This window comes from Hibiscus syriacus, unplaced genomic scaffold (assembly GCF_006381635.1).
Source record: "Hibiscus syriacus cultivar Baekdansim isolate YM2019G1 unplaced genomic scaffold, ASM638163v2 tig00007179_pilon, whole genome shotgun sequence".
Lineage (NCBI taxonomy): Eukaryota > Viridiplantae > Streptophyta > Magnoliopsida > Malvales > Malvaceae > Hibiscus > Hibiscus syriacus.
Window position 1 is genome coordinate 77751 of NW_024062128.1, and position 20936 is coordinate 98686.

Consider the following 20936-nt stretch of genomic DNA (forward strand, 5'->3'; position numbering starts at 1 on the left):
CTACTCTAAATAAATTTAATCGAGTTCGAGCACGAACGAATCAATTATACTTCAATTCGAATTTGAACTTCAAAGTTGACCTTCGATCAAGTTCATCAAATATCAGACTTTGCTGTTATTTGGACATTAAATATCATTTCTGACGATTGATTTTCAATCCAATGCAACAATAACAAAAAGCATCCCCCTTTTGGTATGTGATCTGATTAAATTCATTTAATTGTGAAATCTATGCTTCTGTATATTCCCCCAAGAGGATATCGAACATCACAATTTGATGTCTTAAATTTTCTGTCGAGTCTTAGTTCCGTCGACACCGTTGTTCTTAAATTGCACTTATTGTTTCAAAACTGATAACATTCTTCCAGTCCACCGGAGAGATAAAGATGGATCTTTCACATTCAACTACATTGTGCAAGTGAAAAATCTGATAAAAATCATGTAGCAAGAACACTCTGCCACGGGTGATATCAAAATGTTATCAAAGAAGCTATCCTAATCTGATAATTAATGTCTGTAAATGACAATGTCAAATCCATGATCCATAACATGACATAATTCCGCTCGGGAAATTGTTTTATAATGGTCGAGTAATACAATAATCAGACATAAACACCAGCCGAGAGTAGCAGAAACAATGATCCGAAACCCTGTGAGGATATTGAGAAGCAAGCATCAATAATGCACAAATAAGTAAGGTATTATGGAAGAGAGACATCCGGCCAAAAGGATACAGAAAGCTATACCAGGAAGACGGATGCCACTCCCCCAGTGGTGAGCTCCTTGGCAAGACTGCGGTTTCGCTTAGAAGAAGTTGCTTCATAACTGCATATATAGTGTAATATCAAGCAGTATAGCAACCATGAAACTTATTTGACAAACATCAGCAGCATATGCATAATTAAAGAATTTCAGGAAAACAGATCAAGCAGAAAGGAGTTTGAATAGGGATCATTACAGTACTGATAAGAGATTTCAAAGTTCTAATTACATTATCCAACCGATTAGGAACTCTTTAGCCAAAAGATGCATGTGTATGTTAACAGGTGAGCATCAGTACCGATGAAATGAAAAATGACCTATAAGTTATTACAATGAGATCCCACACATGCAAAGAGATTGATTACTTTCAAGGAAGCAAACTCAGGTAGACTAAAAGGACAGTGGAACTAAAAAGAACTCTCAAGTTCTAACTGTAAGGTTGATCGGAAAACAATGTGCGAACTGCAAAAACAGCAAAATCAACTAAACAAGATGCATGAATAACGATGAGAAACTAGACGGGCTAAGATACAACTTTACACATGCTAAAAGTTTATCCATCTCTTTTGAAATTCATCTTAAGGCTGTAAGCAATGTTATGGAATTAATAGATAAAATAAAAGTTCAAAGTTCAAAAACACGAGACTGTGAACCAGAAAAGACCCAGATACTCTGAAAATAGAAATAAACCCAAAAGGACCCAAAGCTGACATCTAGGCTGCAACAGACAATTCAAATTAGCTACCCACCAGGGTCTCAAATCACGGTCCAAAAAATGTGATATCGCCTGCGAAATCACGGTTTCGCCGCCGTCCGAGTTACACGCTACACCCACAATAGCACCGCAATTGCGCATGCAACGGCAACAATCACAGTAAACCCGAAATGACCGAAAACGTGACCACGATTTGAAACCCTGCTACCCACCAAAATGCAAAGGGCACTGGGGATCATCCACTTCAAATTCACACTTGTATTCTATTCTCACCAAATATAAAAGAATAAATTGTAGCCTAACAATTGCCTAGTAAAAAAGATATATACTCTAAACATCTCAACAAATCTACGGAATGAACATTTTAAATTACACAAATTGAATTTCAAATTTGGCCAATGTTTCCTATTGCATAGACAATTATCAATGGCAAACCAGACAAGAATGCCCATATCTATTTATACAAATTCCAAGTATATAAGTGGAAAAAACAAAAACAGCATCCTAAATCGAATCAACAAGAAAAAAAAAAGGAAAAAAGAAAATCATTAGAGAAAAAATAGGAAGAAATAATGTGGGGGAGATAAGATCAAGGCAATTACATGAAGAAGGAAGCGGTGAGGACAAGGCCAACAGTGAGCATCAAGACGGCTAGGGTTGGGTACCACGCATCTGGAACTGGACTTGTTATTGCTTTTGCAGAAGCCTGGAACAATAAACATGAATCAAAACAAATTCACAAAGATAGAAAATTAGAAGAAAAAAACAAAAAGAACCCAAGAGAGATCCGATCTGAATGGAGATAGATTTACCATCGATCTTTGAGTGGTGAAACGCGCGACTAGAGCAGCTAAAAGAGGTGTTTGAGTTTTATGAGACTGAACTTCCAAATCGCAAGCCTTCGTTTGTTTTGGAACTTAGGATTCACTACACCCTAGCGTATGAAATATTTGGCTTAATACCCATATAAGTGGCCAAATTATACTCTTTTTTTCCAAATAGGTGCCTACAGTAATTTTTAGATCATTTAAGTGTCTAACGTTACAAATGCTACCACTTTAGGTGCTCAGGCTGTCAACGACATTAATTCCCTCAGTTAAGTGACACATGTCACAATCTAATAATTTTAAATTTTTTTATATAAAATAAAAAAATGAAATTATATATATTTTTAAAAAAACACATAAATTTTGAAAACCCCCAAAACTTTAAAAACATTTATTTCAATCCTTAAACCCATGCAGACCACTGCCCTTTATTGTTGACGAAGCTCCACCCGACCTCACCTCCTCCGGCGACCAAAACTCCTATGAAATCGTGACGGATCGACAATGAATCGACGTTTTATATCCCGCGAACCCTAAGATGAAAATCGCGATGCTAACGGTCAATCGACAACAACTACGACGGCGTATAACTAGGATGATGACAGAGACTACGTCGACAACGACGGTTGTGGCCGGAAAGGACGGTGACAGCGGGTTAGTGTTAGGATTTGAAGATTTTAAGATTGTGAGATTGTTTTGTAATTTAAAAGAAATTAGGTTTTTTATAAATATAATAATATTTTAAAAAAATAAATTTCAAAATTATCAAATTGTGACATATTTCACTTAACGGAGAAAATTAATATTCATTACGTTCCGGACACCTAAAGTGGTAACGTTTGTAATGTTGGGCACATGGATAGTCCAAAAAATATTATAAGCACCTATTCGAGAAAAAAAATATAATTTGAGCACTTATTTAAATATTAATCTGAAATATTTCGTGTCTTCGCGTGTTTGGATGGTTGATATGATGATACGTACGAGAACGTATTTGATTGATTATATTTGTAGTTTCTATTTTAGTGTTGCTGACGTGTTTTTCATATTTTTAATATTATTGTGAATTTTTTTAATTAATTTATATTTTAATTAATTTTATTCGGCCAATGATATAATAACGTAATAAGATGATATTTGTCACAAACTTAAGCTATGATCCTATTAGAAGGAGATTAAGCATCTAACCATCGAGTTAAATTTGTTAATTAATTTGCTTTCAGTATGATATATATTTAAATTATATTAATTATAGCACGAATTAAATGACTTCAGTGGTTAAAGAATTGTTATTATAGCTTAAAGTTTAGGATTCAAGCATGTGTATTGACAAGTATGAGTGTTGATTGTCAAATGTTTGAAGTCTTTAAACATATACTACCTTATATTCATCCCATATTTATCGCACACGAAAAGTTATACTGATAATTATAAAATAAATAATTTTTATTAGATTTGAAATTCAAACTTATAATATTTCGAAAAGGTTACCTACGTCTTAATTTAAGATGGATAAGTGTTCATATTGAAATCTGATTTTTTTTTCTACTAATTATTTATTTTATTGATTGTACTCATCCTGAAATTTTAATTGTGTTCGTCTAAATACAAAATATATGTGTGATTAATATATATATTTAATGTAAATTTTTTTCTAGATTCACTGTCATTTCGATTGATACGTAGACATGAAGAAAACGAACACGTAGGATCAAACGCAGTTAGGAAGCTAAATCAACAAATTACCTGTCTTATTCTTGATATCGATGTATCCATCCTTCTTAATTCTTTTCATATAGTTCTCTTCCAAGATTTCTGCAAGGCCGCTCTTGGGCTCTTAGCAGCCGGAAACATTTACAACTATACGTATATCATGGTACTCTGAAGCATAAAGGAGCACCACACTTCCCCCTGCATTACATTATCTCCGATCGACGGATTAAGTAGATCAAAATCACAGTAGAAAAACGCCGATGGACCGACTTACTAAGGATATCTTGATGCTTAACTAGTTCATAAAATTTCACGTCGGAAACAGTTGGGGTACTCACCTCTACTATGATCGAGAATCGCACTTACGACATGATTTTCCACGGAGAAGTGTTGAACTACGGCACGAATATCATCAGCTTCCCGGTAAAAGCCACCAACCTGAAATGAACCTTCACTTTCGCTGAAAAAGTGTTGTGAAACAAGTTCAGTTACAACAATGAAACATAGGGTACACGGACCACAACTCCGAGAATCAACATGTAACGTAAACTAAGTATTGTGTTATGGATCGGGAATCGAGTGATATTATAAAAGATCATGGTAAGGAGACAGCCTAAAGATCATGTTATCTTTAGAGATTTTGAGTTTGAGCATATTATTTTTTAGGAGTGTTTAAACGTGCATTGTTAAATAATTAAGAATCTTTCGAACATATATTACCTTACAATCACCTAATAGAAATTATTGAATTACTATTAGGTGGATTTTATGTTGATTTTGTTATAGTAACTTTAAGAGTAAATTATGTCAAATACCACTTTACTTTGCTTGTTTACTCATCTATACCATTAAACTTTTAATTTTATTAATTATAATATTAAAATTTATTTTCGTTTTAATTATATCACTCTATCATTAAACTATTAACAATACAATGACATAACTAATGATCGTTGACCTGACTATCATATGGGCACCGAACAAATTTAAAGACACTGCATCAAATTAGAAGAAAATTCGAGGAGACTCCGCAGTTTACACTCCCAAACACGAGCATAGTTTACCCTATCGGTTCAGATAAAATACAATCATTTTTTTAAATTTTATTGTTAGCTTGGTCTCCTCTTCTTTGTTGATAGTACAATTCCTCCAATCAGCCCTATGGGTCATGTTCAATAGGCCATCCACAACCTGAACAAAATTTCAGTGCTATAATTGGTGTGACAGTCCCGTTAGCCATGTCTCTTGTAATTAACGATTTAACGACGTAGTGATATAATTAAAGTGAAAATCAAAATTCAATGTTATAATTAATAAAATTGAAAGTTTAGTGGTATAAACGAGTCGGTGAAAAACTTGAGTGACATCTAGTATAGTTTACCCTAACTTTAATATAAATAAGTTTTTTTAATAGGATGGAATGATTGCAGTGTGATATTTATATAGATTTTTTTAATCTATTAATAACACTCTTAATCAATATAACTACTCAAATTTAAATCGTATTTGTTAAACCTTTTGACTACGATAATTTTCTATAATTTGTTAAACTATATGATATATATAAATGAAAACATTGAAGGACGACCCTTGTGTGATTGTTGTTGAAGTATATACAAAACTTTTATTGAATATAAACGATTTTATTTATGAACATAAACTTTTATTGAATATAAATGATTTTATTTGTGAACATAAACGAACAATACATATATAAAAATATAATGGATGGGAGCTTAACTCATTTTTATACATGCTAAAAGTATCCCTGGAGAATCAATATTGATAAGTTACATGAGAGGACTGAAAATTTTGGACCCATTCTCCACAAATTCCAAAGCAAGATAGCTTGATATGGCCAGATTATTGAGATAAGAGGCAATTGTTATTATTATATAGATAACGGTAGCAAGTTTCTGATAAAATGTTCAACTCTGGCAATTTGGACCTAAACAAATTTAAGGACATTGCATCAAACTAAAGCAAGACCTGGGGAGGAGCCTCCGCAGCATACGAGCATAGCCGGAGAATCCGCACGGATCCAACATCCTTCTAAGCTGATTAGGAACTTCCTAATCATTGTATCCCTTTGAAATTTCATTGGTTCGGATCAAATACCTGAAACCGTTTTTTGAAATTTTCTGTCAGCTTGGTCTCCTCTTCTTTGCTGATGGTACAATTCCTCCAATCAGCCCTATCAGCCATGTTTAATAGGCCAGCCACAACCTGAACAAAATTTCACACCCATCACTTCCTTTTCTAGAGATCACCCCATAAGCATTAGCTATGGATATTAAACTATGTTCACTGACTTCATTATTACTACCCTTCACACTTATATGAACAAGTCTCGAGTAACTTGAATATTCATAACACAAGATTCTGCTCAAGAGTGACTGCTTATTCCTCAACAGGACCCTAAAATACCTTTCTGGAAAACAATGTTAAGCCTATGGTGCGACTTCGAAGATACCCATTTCCTAAATGAATGTCACTGAAGAAGCTATATGAACAAAAATGATTTTTCCTTTTTCCAAAATAACAACAGAAAACTTCTCATAATTACTTTTTTTCTTTAATTCCATGTTACAGTTGACATATTTCATAAGAAGCTATGCCAGTCATTTATGAAATTGAAATAAGGAAAGAATTCGAAGCATCTTGTTCAGCAATGAAATGCAGAATTCTTTTACTCAGGTTTCAATTTAGTAAGCAGGCTCCGTGCCCAGGTACAAATAGGCAGCAGCACCACCACCACGTTCAAAAGAGAAATTAAGAATTTTACCTCACGTCCAAATTGGGCAGGAAACTTCTCATTCTCTTCAACCAAATGTAATAGGATTGAACCATCAGGGAGCTCCACATAGAAGCAGCTAACATTCTTATCAAATTGTGTCCGCAACCATTTTCTGCCCTCGGAATTATTGTTGACTGCATAAGAAACATGAGCATAAAGATTCAGAGGAACGTAAAGGGAGTGGGGGGATGAATTTGAGGATTAGAACTGAAACTATATTCAGTATCCCTTAGGGACAGACCAGTCTTGCATAAAAATCCATATTTTGAAGGCAATGTTATCAACATATATGCACCAAACTTGTTCAAATGTAATATAGCTTACATTTTTTGGTAACAAATTCAAAACCCAACTTTTCAGCTGCCAAAGTAAAAATGTCTTTAAGAACAGCTGCTTTGGATGATGGAACAGGAACAGCCTACACAAAAAGGACCGGAATATATTAGATGCCAAGAAAACTAGTTAACTGTAAAAGTAACTGCAATATTAAAGAAGCAATCATAGAGAAACCGTGTAACCTAATGTTTTATGTGTGTAATTATAATTTACTCTTGAAATACTAAAAAAAGGATGAAGACAACTGCTTATTATTTTGGGAGCCATAAAAATACTTCATCTGCAAGTGTACCTAATGAAGACTCCATAAGCAGATAAAGCTGCACTGAACAATTCACCAATTCTTAGACATTTAAAGTGTACCTCCATGATGATGTTCAGAAGAGAAATCTTTTACCTGAAGGTTGGCATGGGTGCCACGTTTTAGATATCCACTCAAAGAACACTGCTTCTTGCCCCTGGTTTTTATAATACATCTTGAGACTGTTCTGGAGTTTGCCAAGCTCAATTTCACAATCTGCTGGTAGAGAAAGTGTATTTGGCAAATGCTCAACTGGAATTATCAGTACATGATCTGGGACAAGTGGGCCTTTCGCCAGTGCACAGTAGAAATTCTCTCCTATACTCGTTACCAGATGTGACTCGACATTCGGGCTTGATAAACAAAACCAGCAATCTTTTGATCTGTACTCGCATAAAAAATGGATAATTGCTCTAGTGGTTTATATATCTTACAATAAGGATGAAAGGGGACACAATCTGCAATTATAAGTATCATGTGTTGGCTAATCATTTTTCTGCTAAAAATGTGACTAGATTAACAAAATGTGCAGTGGTCTACCAACACGTTAAATTAGGAGGGAAAAATGAAGGCAGTAAAAAACTAACCTGTTCGCTTTACTAATGCTAGATACAGGTTTCCTACGAGAATAACTCTCACCATCATCCTGTAAACTGTGCTTAAAATTGCAATCAGGACCTTTTTCACACTTTCCTTTGATAATAAAATCAAGACAACGCCTCTCAAAAATTGTTCCCTTGCATCAACATCATGTGGAAAGTTGCACTGTTTCTCCCCTTGGACAAGTTCCAGAAGATATAATTTAAAACAAACTTTATTAGCATCACCATTCCCACTCTTTGTCGTTTGTTGGACACATCGTATCTCCAGTATTGTGAATCAAGTTCATTATCACTAGCTCTCTTTGTGGCTTCTTTATGATGATCCACTTGGTCAACTACTGTATATGGTGATAAGGTAGTATTTGATGGCTTTGCACTGATCTCAGCAGCTGACATGGCCGACGATGGAGTTGGAGAAAGTGCATGAAGAAATTTCTGAGGAGCAGATGAAGGAATCACAATCACAGAAAGCTTAACAGCTAAATCTAGTTTGTAGAGCTGGAAACAATTAACGCTTCAGATAGTCCTCACAAGATAGGATATTATCTCAAGTAAAATCAGATATATAGAAAATAGTTTGATCACGCAGAAATTCTTCAAGAGGAAAATAATGGTTCTGAATCTTCTTTCCCTGTTTCTCTCCTCTGGTGTTTTCCTTGCAGGGAATGTAGAACTTTCTAAAAAGGAGAAAGTGCAGAGCAGAGAAAAGAAATACTCAAGTAGACAAGAACAACAGCTTTCAGGAGGTCCAGTGAAGGTGTACTATCAATTTAAATGTTCCTCAATTTAGATATTTATATTATCAAAATGCATATTAATGCTGATTAAGAGAGTTTAAAGGTAAAAGTCTTGCTGAATACAATAAATATTCAGTATATATGAGTAGAAAAAAAAAGAGAAAAAGAGTTGAAATAAGAAGTCATACCAGTTTCTCTTTATTCCCAACAGAAGCAAGACCTAAGAACCGAGTTACATGTACAGCATCAACGTTAGATAAGTTCACGAGCATAAAATACACCTTAGTACCTGCAATGTGATAGCTAACAGGGAAAACAACCATTAGCAAAAGAAAAGAAATCACTTTTAAGTTGCAGTAAATTAAATAAAGAAGCACAATTCCAATAGGATTGTAATGTCAGTACTCTTGCATCTAGGACATTATAGTCTTTCACCAGAAAAACCTCTCCGAAAAAAGGCCACATTTAATGTCTCGGTCGACTGGCACACAACTATTGATTTTCCTTAATAGAAATACTTATAACTATCAATTTCTCCCTAAATATTTCCAGCAATAATATTTCTTTGCACTTGGGACGAACCATTAATGCATATGGCATGTTTTTAGATATTTCACAAAAATGAAAGTCACTTCCTAAAAGTGGCTAAAACTACGAGGCGGTACCAGACATGGATATGCACACTACACACACTCTCAAATGTATACGGATGTGTATACAACAAACCGTATCTGAGAATGAAATTGTTGTTCTGGAAGGGTATGATAGGATTGGAGATATTTTAATATGGAGCTTATGGCAAACTTGTGTCTTTTACAAGATCAAGATGACTAACAGTTTTAAGGTAAGCTTTCGTTTGATAGTAAAACACCGATCCCTTGACCACACTAACATCTCACTTAGATATGGCCTTAGACCGTGGAATATAAGGATTAATATGCCTACTCAATCATTTGCTTTTAACATTAAGTTGGGTTCATGAGAGTAACTTGGAGTCTATGTGAGATAAGAAGCATCACAAATACTAATTTGAACAAGAGCCAGCAATAAAGGTTCATGGTCATGAAAACAGCATCATAAATCTGATAAGAAGCACAAAACAGTGTATTTTGACAACTGGATGCACCAAGTATCGCAAAACCTTCTAACATCACATACCGTGGTTTGATCTCCGTGACTAATTGGGTGACAGTAGAGTCACTGCCAGAAGAATCCGAGATTCCTAAAGGAATATCTGATGCAGTAGCTCTATTTGTGACACCACTTGGCCATTCATTAGTAAAAACTAATTAAGGAATTCAAGATGAACAATCTAAAAGGAATACAAATTAAAAATTGAAAAATTTCCACACCTAGCAAAGCAAAGGATATCTTAGAAAGACATCAACTATTCCAGGTTCTTCGGCGAATGCTCGCAACGTGTCAATGTCATCTTGACTATATGTTCCAAACTGTTGGCCAGATGACTGCCTACCAGATAAGTAAGCCACAGACAAACCTAAATATAGTACAACAAAAGATATGAAGAAATTTGCACATCCACTTTCTATCCTAATTTCGTCTACTTTCACAGTATCCAAACAGAAACTGATTCAAAGTAGTTAAAAAAAATACCATGGAGAGTGAACTTCCCGCTGCCTTTCAACCAATACAAATTGTCGCAAACCTTGAAACCGTCCATTTTGAAACCTTGATTAGCTGAGTTCCTCGATACAGCTGACAAAACCTTGGGCGCGCCAACTCCGTAATCCCCGATGAAGTAAGTTGGAAGAGGAACTTGGGACCGGCCTTCAACGTAGCTCATTAATTCATCGAGCCGATCTGGTTCGTCGGGGAAGAACTGTCCCACGCAAAAAAGAGCATCGAATGGACCCGCTGATTTGTTCACCTGAAAAAAATATAATCATCTTTTCAGCTCCCAACAGCTCAAAATGAAAAACAACAAGCCTAACAGAAATTCGGATATATATTTTTAAAAAATGAAATGAGAGAAAATTACTGAGTAGACTCGCTTGAAGAGCTGATTGAGACGGCCTAAAACGTCGCCGCATAGTAGAATTCTCGCAGGAGCCATTAGAGAGGCAAAGAGCGACCGTTGTGAGTGAGAAGCTAGATGCGCCGTGAGTGGTGGTGCTCTGAAACGTAGATTGAAGCCAGGGGAACTGGGTTTATCAGAAAAGGCTCAAATTGCCCAAAGTACTATATTCAATCTCTATTTGTTATCTCCAAAAAAAAAAAGGGATCTATTAGTTTGGGTCTGAGAGGTACATTCATTACATTACATCCTTGTTTGGGCCCAAAGTTCTTCACTCTCTGGGCTATGTTCTTAGTAGATCATTCACATTTGAGATGATGAAGATGATGCCTGGATTTCGTTCGCTGTTCACTGCTATGACATGAAAAGAAAAACACATACACTGTTTCTCTTTAGCGGGGTTTAGCCATGGCGCTCTCGCCTTCCCCAGTAGCGCCTCATCAAATTTTCCCACCATATTCACATTCTCTTTACTATTCCATTTTCAACAGAATTACAGTTCCAGAGCACACAAATTCAAACCTTGTTGTTTTTCTCATCAAAACAATTAAGGTTGGTGTTGACAGAAGAAGAGGAAACCTAAGCCAAGTTTTTTGGATCAAGTTAATCAAAAATGGTCTCAAAACCCATTATTTCCACTGAGAAAAGTTCCCATGGCAGAACAAAACGAACTTGAAGAAGAAGAAGAGGAAGTTGAAAAAGAGCTGTCTTTCGAGGCGACCACATCCGAGTCAGAAAGTGATAAGTACCCACGAGTTGAAGTAAGCGACCCAGTGAGTTTCCCTTTGCCGAGTCGGGTAATTGCTGCTTCTTGGTCTCATGGAAGTGAATTTGATAAACCCCGTTTTGATTTTGTTCCTGAAAGTTCACAATTTGAGTCTCAAATAGATAGTAGTTTTAGTGAGAAACCAATTGATTTTCCAGTAGCAGAAATCAACTTCAATAAGCAAAAGACTGGATTATCAGTAGGCAAAGAAATTACAGTTCAGGGCTTAAATGAGGTGGATTCTTGGGAGAATTTTGAGGTTTCTACTAGTGGTAAGGATGGTGGTTCAATTGGAGGAGATGACAAGATAAATAAAAAGAACAACACAAAGCTGACACAGAGAACGATACCGGAGCATGAATTGCGGAGGCTATGGAAGGTTGCACTGAGGATGGTGGAGAGGACAAAAGTCGGAGCTGCCGGGATCACACAGGCGTTAGTTGAGCACATTCACGAGAGATGGAAGTCGGATAAGGTGGTCAATTTGAAGTTTGAAGAGCCTCTTTCTCTTAACATGAAAAGAACACGAGGTTTTGGAGGTTAGTTTGTACATTCTTTCTATTCGTTTTGTTTCTATGGTTGATTGCAGACTGTTTTTATGGTAGTATTGCTGGTCTTTGTTGATATACTTCTAGTGGATGAACTTATCTGACAGTATTATTAAACTAAACCGAATCTTACTTTAGAGTAAATTTTGTTCAGAATTGAGTCTAGCTGTTCAGTTTAGCAATCTTATTTGAATTATGTCTTTTCTATATCAGAAAGAACTGGAGGATTGGTTATATGGAGATCGGGGGGCTCGGTGGTGTTGTAGGGGCATGGCCTACAAGCTTCAATGTGTTCAATCGTATTCCAGGCAGGATCAGGCTGATACAAATGCATTGGATGTTGTAACTAGTAACACCGAGAATATTCTAGTTAAGGAATCTGGTAGGACCACGGAGCCCTTCATCCCTTCGGAATATTTAAAGGATCTATCTAAAGAAGAGATCATGGACTTGTGTGAACTCAACCATTTGTTAGATGAGTTAGGTCCACAATATAAAGATTGGTCAGGTCGTGAACCGTTGCCTGTTGATGCAGACCTGCTTCCACCTATTGTTCCTGGTTATCAACCAGCATTGAGACGCCTTCCTTATGGGGTAAGACAATGTTTGAAGGACAGTGAAACGACTACTTTCCGTAGACTTGCGAGGAGAACACCTCCACATTTTGCCTTAGGTAAATGAATGTATGAGATTGTCTTTGTATCACCAAATCTTTTTCTCTTGATGTATTCTGTTTCTTTTTTTGTTATAGGAAGAAATAGGGAACTGCAAGGTCTGGCAAGCCATGGTTAAGTTATGGGAAAGAAGTGCTATTGCTAAGATAGCCATCAAACGAGGAGTACAACATTCACGCAATGAAAGAATGGCCGAAGAGCTGAAGGTGAGAGGTTACTATCTATCATATCAAGCTTTCAAGACCTATTTATGTAAATGGTGCTTCATTAGATACTTGTTGCTTATTGCATTATGTATGTGTAGCATTTGACAGGGGGGACATTGCTTTCCAGAAACAAGGAATTTATTGTATTTTACAGGGGCAATGATTTCTTGCCACCTGTTGTTACGGAGACATTGAAAGAGATGCAAAAAATCTGAAATCTTCGACAAGAGGAGGAAGGAAGCACGAGGAAGGGCCCTGGCGGTGGTTGGATCTAATGCGAAAGCTTCTACACTTCCTTTGGTTGCCGGAACCCTTTCAGAAACCACCGCTGCTACCTCTCGCTGGGGGCACCAACCAAGCCCCGATGAAGTGGAGGAAATGAAGAGAAATTCAGCTTTGACTCAACAGGCCTCACAGTCAGACATCTCGAGAAGAAACTAACTCATGTAAGTTACAGATACAAGTTACACTTACAGATGCTGAGATGCAAGAAGAAATGATAAAAAAATTCCTGGACATTTTAAAACTACGACATACTTTCTGATTAATGCAGTCTTTCTAACTTTTTGTGGTCCTAGGCTAAAGGGAAGTTGAGAAAGGCCAATAAAGCTTTAGACAAAGTGCAGGAGCATTTGGACCCCGCAGATCACCCAACAGATCTGGAAACTTGAGTGCCGAGTAAAGAATGTTATTTCGAAGATTGGTCTGAGTGTGAAGCCGTACTTGCTCTTGGGAAAAACGAGGAGTTTATGATGGTACAATAGAAAATGTACCTCCACTGGAAATACCGAGAGCAGGTAAAGATACTGGTGAAAAGAGAGCTTCCCAAGTGAAGCATATCGCAATATCACTGGAGGCCGAGAGTGGTGGGGTGCTGGTATCTCTTGATAAAACTACTAAAGGCTATGCTATTATTATCTATCGAGGGAAAAACTACTTTCGTCCTCGTGAATTGAAGCCTAAGAATTTATTGACGAAAAGACAGGCATTGGCTCGGTCAGTTGAACTTCAGAGATGTGAGGTAACAATCATATTGAACTCTTGATGATTTATATGATTCTTCTCCCACTAATTATTTGTTCTTCGGACATTCATCATCTCTTCCTGCATTTTAGGCACTGAAGTTTCACATATCAGACTTACAGGAAAAAATCGTCAATGAAATCAGAACTGGTATTCATTTTATATAAATCACATAGTGATGATCAACAAGAGATGACTTTCTGAAGATTACTGTCATAACAATATGTTGTTTTGATCCAGGATGAAACGAAAGCTGGGAAGGAGGTTGATCCAGTAAAAACTCCGTACTTGAGTTTGAACGAAGCTCCACTTTCAGATGAGGATATTGAAGAGGTAAATGGCCCGATAGACTTCTTCATGTTCATGTCTGAATATGTATTAAACATGGGTATTTAGGAAAAATGAAAAGCTCAAGTCACATAGCTTGATACCAGCTATTACGAGTTTAAATCTCGGTTCAACTCGCCTAGCTTGACATGTCATGCTTCTCTGCACTGATTGATATTTAATATGCTTGCATTTGAACCAGGAAGATTGGGAGGAGGAATATTTAGTATCATACGACAGTGGCGATGATGAAGGTTATGAGCAAAAGGAGCCTATGCCTCGTACACTGTTTTAGTTCATAAACGAACAATCTTGTCTTACTCTAGGTCGACTTTATAAATTTAACAACAGTCGATGTCAACTCGGTTCGATGCGAGGTGTATCGGTGATCAGCTCCTCCTATAATAAATAGTAGGTGATTACGTATAGTTTTGGCAAACTCCAATGCATCGTTAAGGGGATTTATCTTATCGGCAGATCCGTGGACTGTCAGAATTCTGTATGTACCGATATCATCTAAAATTAACTTGATAAATTGATATAAAAAAACAATGATATGAAGAAATCTATAAGTAATAGGCTCTATATTAGATTCTTACCGACATTCTTTGCCAATCGGCAAGCTTCACGCATGTCCTCTCTCAAAGCAATCATCAAGCTCCTCGGTCACACAGAATTCAACACTTCCTAGACATGCAAATGTAATCAAACTTAGAAATGTTCTCAATCAAGCAGGGATGGACGAGAGACTGTGGGGATCGTTGTCTTTCTAAAATTTCAAGTATATAACTGAAGTATTTTTTTTATATTATTATTGATAATTTGTTTCATCTTCTAAATGTCATAAGTTCATCCAATCCTATTTGTGCTCGTACAATCAAGCATATAAACGGAACCGAATCAATAGTAGAACAAGCTACCTTTCTTATTCAACATCAATGTATCCATCCTTCTTAATCCTTTCCATATAGTCTTTTCCCAGATTTCAGCAATGCCTCTCTCAAGTTGTAGCGGCCGGAAACATTCAAACTATACGGATATCATGATACTTGAAGCATAAAGAAGCGCCGCACAAGCCCCTGCATTACATTATCTCAGTTGCATAACAATTGCATGGTAGTATTCGTTTGAAAACTTGTTAGCCGAATCGAAATCGCAGTAGAAAAACGCTGATCGACAGACCTCAATTGGGGTGCTCACCTTTACTACGTCCGAGAATCGCACTTACGACACGATTTTCCCCAGAAGGTGTTGAACTACAGCACGCATATCCATAGTATTAAATTGAGGTTGCGGATTTTGCTGCAGATGCGGTTGCGGATGCAGATGTTACATAACATGTTGCGGCTGTCGCGGGGCGTGATCTCTCCCTCAAAAATCACAATACGTCTAAAATATTATATTTGTACATTTTAAAGTTATCTTTAATATACTAATATTAATATACTCTTTTAAATTTATTTTGAAAATAAAATATTAATTTCATAGATAAAATTTATTAAAAACAAATATAAACCATATAATTGCTATCATAATGGATAATGGATTGGGTAATAACAATTTAATGTAAATGAATAACATATAACAATATCACTAAAATTACATCAATTTTTTTATATTTAACATAAAAATTCATTTTACATAACTTAGAAAAAAAAATACAAAACTGCAAATATAAAAATTTATATCTTACAGTTCACCGCCAAAATGAATTGTGGTGGATCTAAAATATTTTCATATTCGTTTGTCTTAGTTTTGATTCATTCTATTCCATGTGAAGAAGTCATCACATTATGTGCATCATAAGATACCATTGGTAGGAAAACATGTTGTATGATAAATGATGACAAAAAAATTCATAACTTGGATTTGTTCAAGGTCGATAACATGAATTTGGTTGGTAAGAATGAGAACCATGAGATGATTCACTAATTTTATTATCATTTGTAGCTGAATTATTTGATGAGTCTGTAAATGAATCATAAAAGTGTTCTTCCATTCTCCTATGAGTTGTCAATCATCATCGCTTCTCTTTGTGATGCATTTGTTCTATACAAACCTGAATTATCATCGAAAGGATATTTTGACGTATCTTGATCTCCATAAAAGCAGTAGAATAAATAATATCATCATATTCTAGTTGGTACGTACCTTAATTATCACCACCATGTCATCACAGTCACCATGGAGATATTGAATAAATTCTTCTCTCTCCAGATGAGTTCCTCTCATTATGAACTTTCTGCTGGGGATGATGATGACCTCCTTTTTTCTGTGATAGAGTCATTCAAAAGGTTGAATAAGCTCTTGATGAGTTCTTCTCATTATGAACTTCTTCCTCCTTCTTCAGATGACGAGTTCTTCTCATTATGAACTCTACCTGGCAATGTTGATCCATCAAATGATGAATTCAAGCAAAAGGTTGAACAAATTCTTCTCATTATGAACTTTCTCTGGCAATGATAATCCATCAAGTGATGAATTCAAACAAAAGGTTGAACAAATTCTTCTCATTATGAATTTCTTCTTCTTTATTCAGATGAGTTCTTCTCATTATGAACCTTCTCTGGCAATGATAATCCATCAAGTGATGAATTCAAACAAAAGGTTGAACAAATTCTTCTCATTATGAATTTCTTCTTCCTTCTTCAGATGAGTTCTTCTCATTATGAACCTTCTCTGGCAATGATAATCCATCAAGTGATGAATTCAAACAAAAGGTTGAACAAATTCTTCTCATTATGAACTTCTTCTTCCTTCTTCTCATTATGAACTTTCTCTGGAAAAGCTGATCCATCAAATGATGAATTTAAGCAAAAAGTTGAACAAGTTCTTCTCATTATGAACTTCTTCTTCCTTCTTCAGATGAAGAGTTCTTCTCATTATGAACTCTACCTGGCAATGTTGATCCATCAAATGATGGATTTGAGCAAAAGGTTGAACAAATTCTTCTCATTATGAATTTCTTCTTCATTCTTCAGATGAGTTCTTCTCATTATGAACCTTCTCTGGCAATGATAATCCATCAAGTGATGAATTCAAGCAAAAGGTTAAACAAGTTCTTCTCATTATGAACTTCTTCTTCCTCTTCAGATAAGTTCTTCTCATTATGAACTTTCTCTGGAAATGTTAATCCATCAAGTGATGAATTTGAGCAAAAGGTTAAACAAGTTCTTCTCATTATGAACTTCTTCTTCCTCTTCAGATAAGTTCTTCTCATTATGAACTTCCTCTGGAAAAGATAATTCATCAAGTAATGAATTCAGGGAAAAGGTTGAACAAATTCTTCTCATTATGAATTTCTTCTTCCTCTTCAGATGAGTTCTTCTCATTATGAACTCTAACTGACACTGCTGATCCACCGGTGATGAATTTAAGCAAAAAGTTGAACAAGTTCTTCTTCTTCAAATGAGTTCTTCTCATTATGAACTCTAACTGGTAATGATGATCCATCAAATGATGAATTTATATCTTTGCTAAAATCTTTGAAATTCCTGTCAAATTTTAACATGGATAAATGAATGAAAATGCTCCTATTTTGCAAATGTCAATGGTGAACTCTATTTTCCCCTCTTCATCATTCCAGGGTCACCTCTGGATATCAGTGTAGCAACTTATGCTATCAGCTTGCATTTCTGAAGAACCATCTGATCAACTTGTATCTTTATGTCTTCTTTGCTTCATGAAAGTATCAGAAGAATTGTTTCACTTGTGGAACTCTTGCTATAGTCAGAGCTATGACTTTGATGCCCCATCTTGTCTTGGATAAAACCAACTTTATTTGTTTGGACTTGTGTAGAAATCCCATAAAGTTTTCATCTTTGAAAAGAGAATCTGTCATCTTTGAAAAGAGAATCTATCATCTTTGAAGAGTGTAGATGTAGATATGCCTGACTCAGCAGGGATTAATTAGGAGAGTAGAGCCTGTTCTAATTTGACTCTTGAAACATATCACAAGGAAGATTTATTCCAATTCCTTTCATGTCTCCACATATAATCAGATTTCGAATAAGGCAACTTGGACCATATCATGTCGAGATGCTTAGCAACGACTTGTCGTTCAACCTTAGTTGGCTCCACTAGTTTCTTGTTGTCAAAATTTTCATCTCCCTTCTGTGGAAAGAAGTCTTCATTATATTTCACTTTTAATCTTGAAGTTGAAGAAGACAAAATTCATCTTGGGTCAATAAATGGAAACCATATGATTGCAACACTGGTTCAACACCATAATCACTGGTTCATAAAACATTTGACAACACATTCATCATCTCATGTGGCTTCTGCTTGGATTGCCGGTCAAGAAACTTCTTTGCATAGTGTTTAAAACTTTTGTATAATGTCACAAGACCATTTGAAAACAAAACTCCATGGGGATTCAAGTGTGATGTTGGTATGACCAAAAAATTAGTCAAATCCACAAGATATGCTAGTGCTAAATTGAAGAAGAGACACCAACTGATCTTGATATCATCTCGGGCAGAGGCAAAGTGTGATACAGATCACGTTTTCTTCTGTAATGAGCGTTGTAAGATTTAGAAACATATCAGCTATAGGGGCCATGTACAGGAAGAGGTTCATGGAATTCTTGCCGCTGGGGATGAAACACCCATGATAAAACCAAAATAGATGAAAACCCAGTTCACCCTGGCTAGCAATGATGATCCCAATAACAACGGGAATAACAGTAATATAAGTGAGAGTCGAGTCTCCCTTTTCAATGTCATCAAGGAAGCAAAAACTGATGTGAAAAACAGCTTCATAATCTCAATAGTATAGTTGAAACTATTTGCTAGGAATCTCAAAGAAATATTTTCAATTATCACCGACACACAGAAGGCCAAATTCAATGCTGAAATCTTAAGGAACTGAAACCTGGATCGAGTAGTCTGCCTGAGGATCATCTTTATTTATGCAACCGTAATGTAGTTTATCAAAGAACACACTGTCATACGGTTAAGAATATTAGGTTTTTGAAAACATACTTGCTGAGTAACATTTGTTCAACAACATGATCATAATGTAACTGCCTGATGAACGAAGCAATTATGTATAGTCAGTTCGACTGTCACTGTTTTACCATTTTCATTCTTCACACCTTTCTGTCTCATTGGAAATATTTTTTCAAGTCAATGATCTTGACACAGGATGATATAGGCCTTCAGCATGCCCCATATTGGCTAATACAAGTGTTCAAAATGCATCAACAGTTCTGATTCTGATTGAAATGGGTTTTCAGCATGCCCCAGCATTTTGCTGATAAATATTCAGAATATTTCAACATTTCTGATTCTGTTTGAAAAGGGTTTTCAGCATGCCCCAATATTTGCTTCTTGTTAATATGAGTCTTCAAAATACACCACATGGATCTGTCTGAAGTGAGCTCTAAAATGTCCCAATATTGCTTCTTGTTAAGATGAGCCTACAAGAATGCCCAAATATTCATATTGCTGTGAGCCTTCAAAATGCCCCAATATTCTATTTCTGGTTGAAATGGGCCCTCAAGATGTCCCTCTAGATATATCTGATTCACTCTCAATCTCTGTTTGACTGGAATGTCATGATCCCACGAGGTCCAATTTTGACATTGATTGTTGTAGGTACTTGTAGCTTTATTCGTGTCCCAAATCTATTTATCTTGAATACTCTCATTCTGGTGTCACTAAACAGTAGTGTTATCAAGTAACTGAAATTTCTTCATGTTGTCACAAACTTAAGAAGTATTCAATCATTCTGACAGAAACGTCTGAGATATGTATCTTCTGAATGAGGTGACCCTTTTCTGTATCTGGAGGGATTTAGTCAGACAGAGCAGTGAAAATAGTTTGGTAATCCGTTCCAGGCTGACATAGTGGCTTATCATCTTTCAGTGAAAGCCATCTCTGAAATATACTTTTCCATGCAACATGTTAATTCTGATAATAACTCATCTGATTATGAAGCGATCTTTCAGGATGATTTCACATATATTGATAGTTCTTCTGATATCGAGGAAATCATGAATTCTGATTCTGATGAGGAGAGTAAATTGTTATACTTGACAAAAATGGGATTCTCAGAGGCTGAAACTTCAATAACCATGGAGAGATGTGGTTCAGATTCATCAATTGCAGAATTGACAGATTTTATATGTGCTGATCAAATGGCTAAGGTTACTGACGTACTTCTTATGGTAGAAGATAGGAAGCCATTATGCAATGATCCCAATTACAAGCAAAGGCAAAACTTGGGCTATGATTTGTGGAAAAGGAAGAAGCAGAGGAAGCTTGAAAAGAAGCTTCTTAATGAAGATGATCATGCAGTTCATCTTTCAATTCCAATGATCGGTTATGGGGTTCCTACCAAATCAGATCAGATAACTCAAAGAACACTTCCAGAAGATGCTATTGAGTCTCCTTATTTCTACTATGAGCAAATTCATCTTCCAAATTCAATGATTGGTTCTGTCCAACCAGATTAGATAACTCAAAGAACACTTCCAGAAGATGCTATGAACAAATTCATCTCTAAATTCAATGATTGGTTTGCCAAACCAGATCAGATAACTCAAAGAACACTTCCAGAAGATGC

The 20936-nt window shown here is 35.9% G+C and overlaps 1 protein-coding gene and 2 pseudogenes across 1 annotated transcript; 1 reads left to right on the forward strand and 2 right to left on the reverse strand.

Moving 5' to 3' along the window:
- Window positions 1-465: 465 nt before the first annotated feature.
- LOC120201314 (transmembrane protein 258-like) lies at window positions 466-2424 on the reverse strand. The gene is made up of 4 exons (XM_039201948.1): window positions 2290-2424; window positions 2080-2183; window positions 747-825; window positions 466-650 (listed from the first exon to the last, which is right to left on the reverse strand). The coding sequence occupies exons 1-4, from the start codon at window positions 2290-2292 to the stop codon at window positions 603-605; spliced, it is 234 nt and encodes a 77-aa protein (XP_039057879.1). The 5' UTR covers window positions 2293-2424; the 3' UTR covers window positions 466-602.
- Window positions 2425-5840: 3416 nt separating this feature from the next.
- On the reverse strand, window positions 5841-10980 carry LOC120201329 (annotated as a pseudogene).
- Window positions 10981-11233: 253 nt separating this feature from the next.
- LOC120201291 lies at window positions 11234-14664 on the forward strand (annotated as a pseudogene).
- The last annotated feature ends 6272 nt before the right edge of the window (window positions 14665-20936 follow it).

What these genes read in the sequence shown, in the direction of transcription:
- LOC120201314 (XM_039201948.1), bottom strand. An exon ending in CTCACCGCTTCCTTCTTCAT is followed by an intron (nt 826 to 2,079) that starts GTAATTGCCTTG and finishes CTATATATGCAG; the next exon opens with TTATGAAGCAACTTCTTCTA. An exon ending in GAGTGGCATCCGTCTTCCTG is followed by an intron (nt 651 to 746) that starts GTATAGCTTTCT and finishes ATATCCTCACAG; the next exon opens with GGTTTCGGATCATTGTTTCT.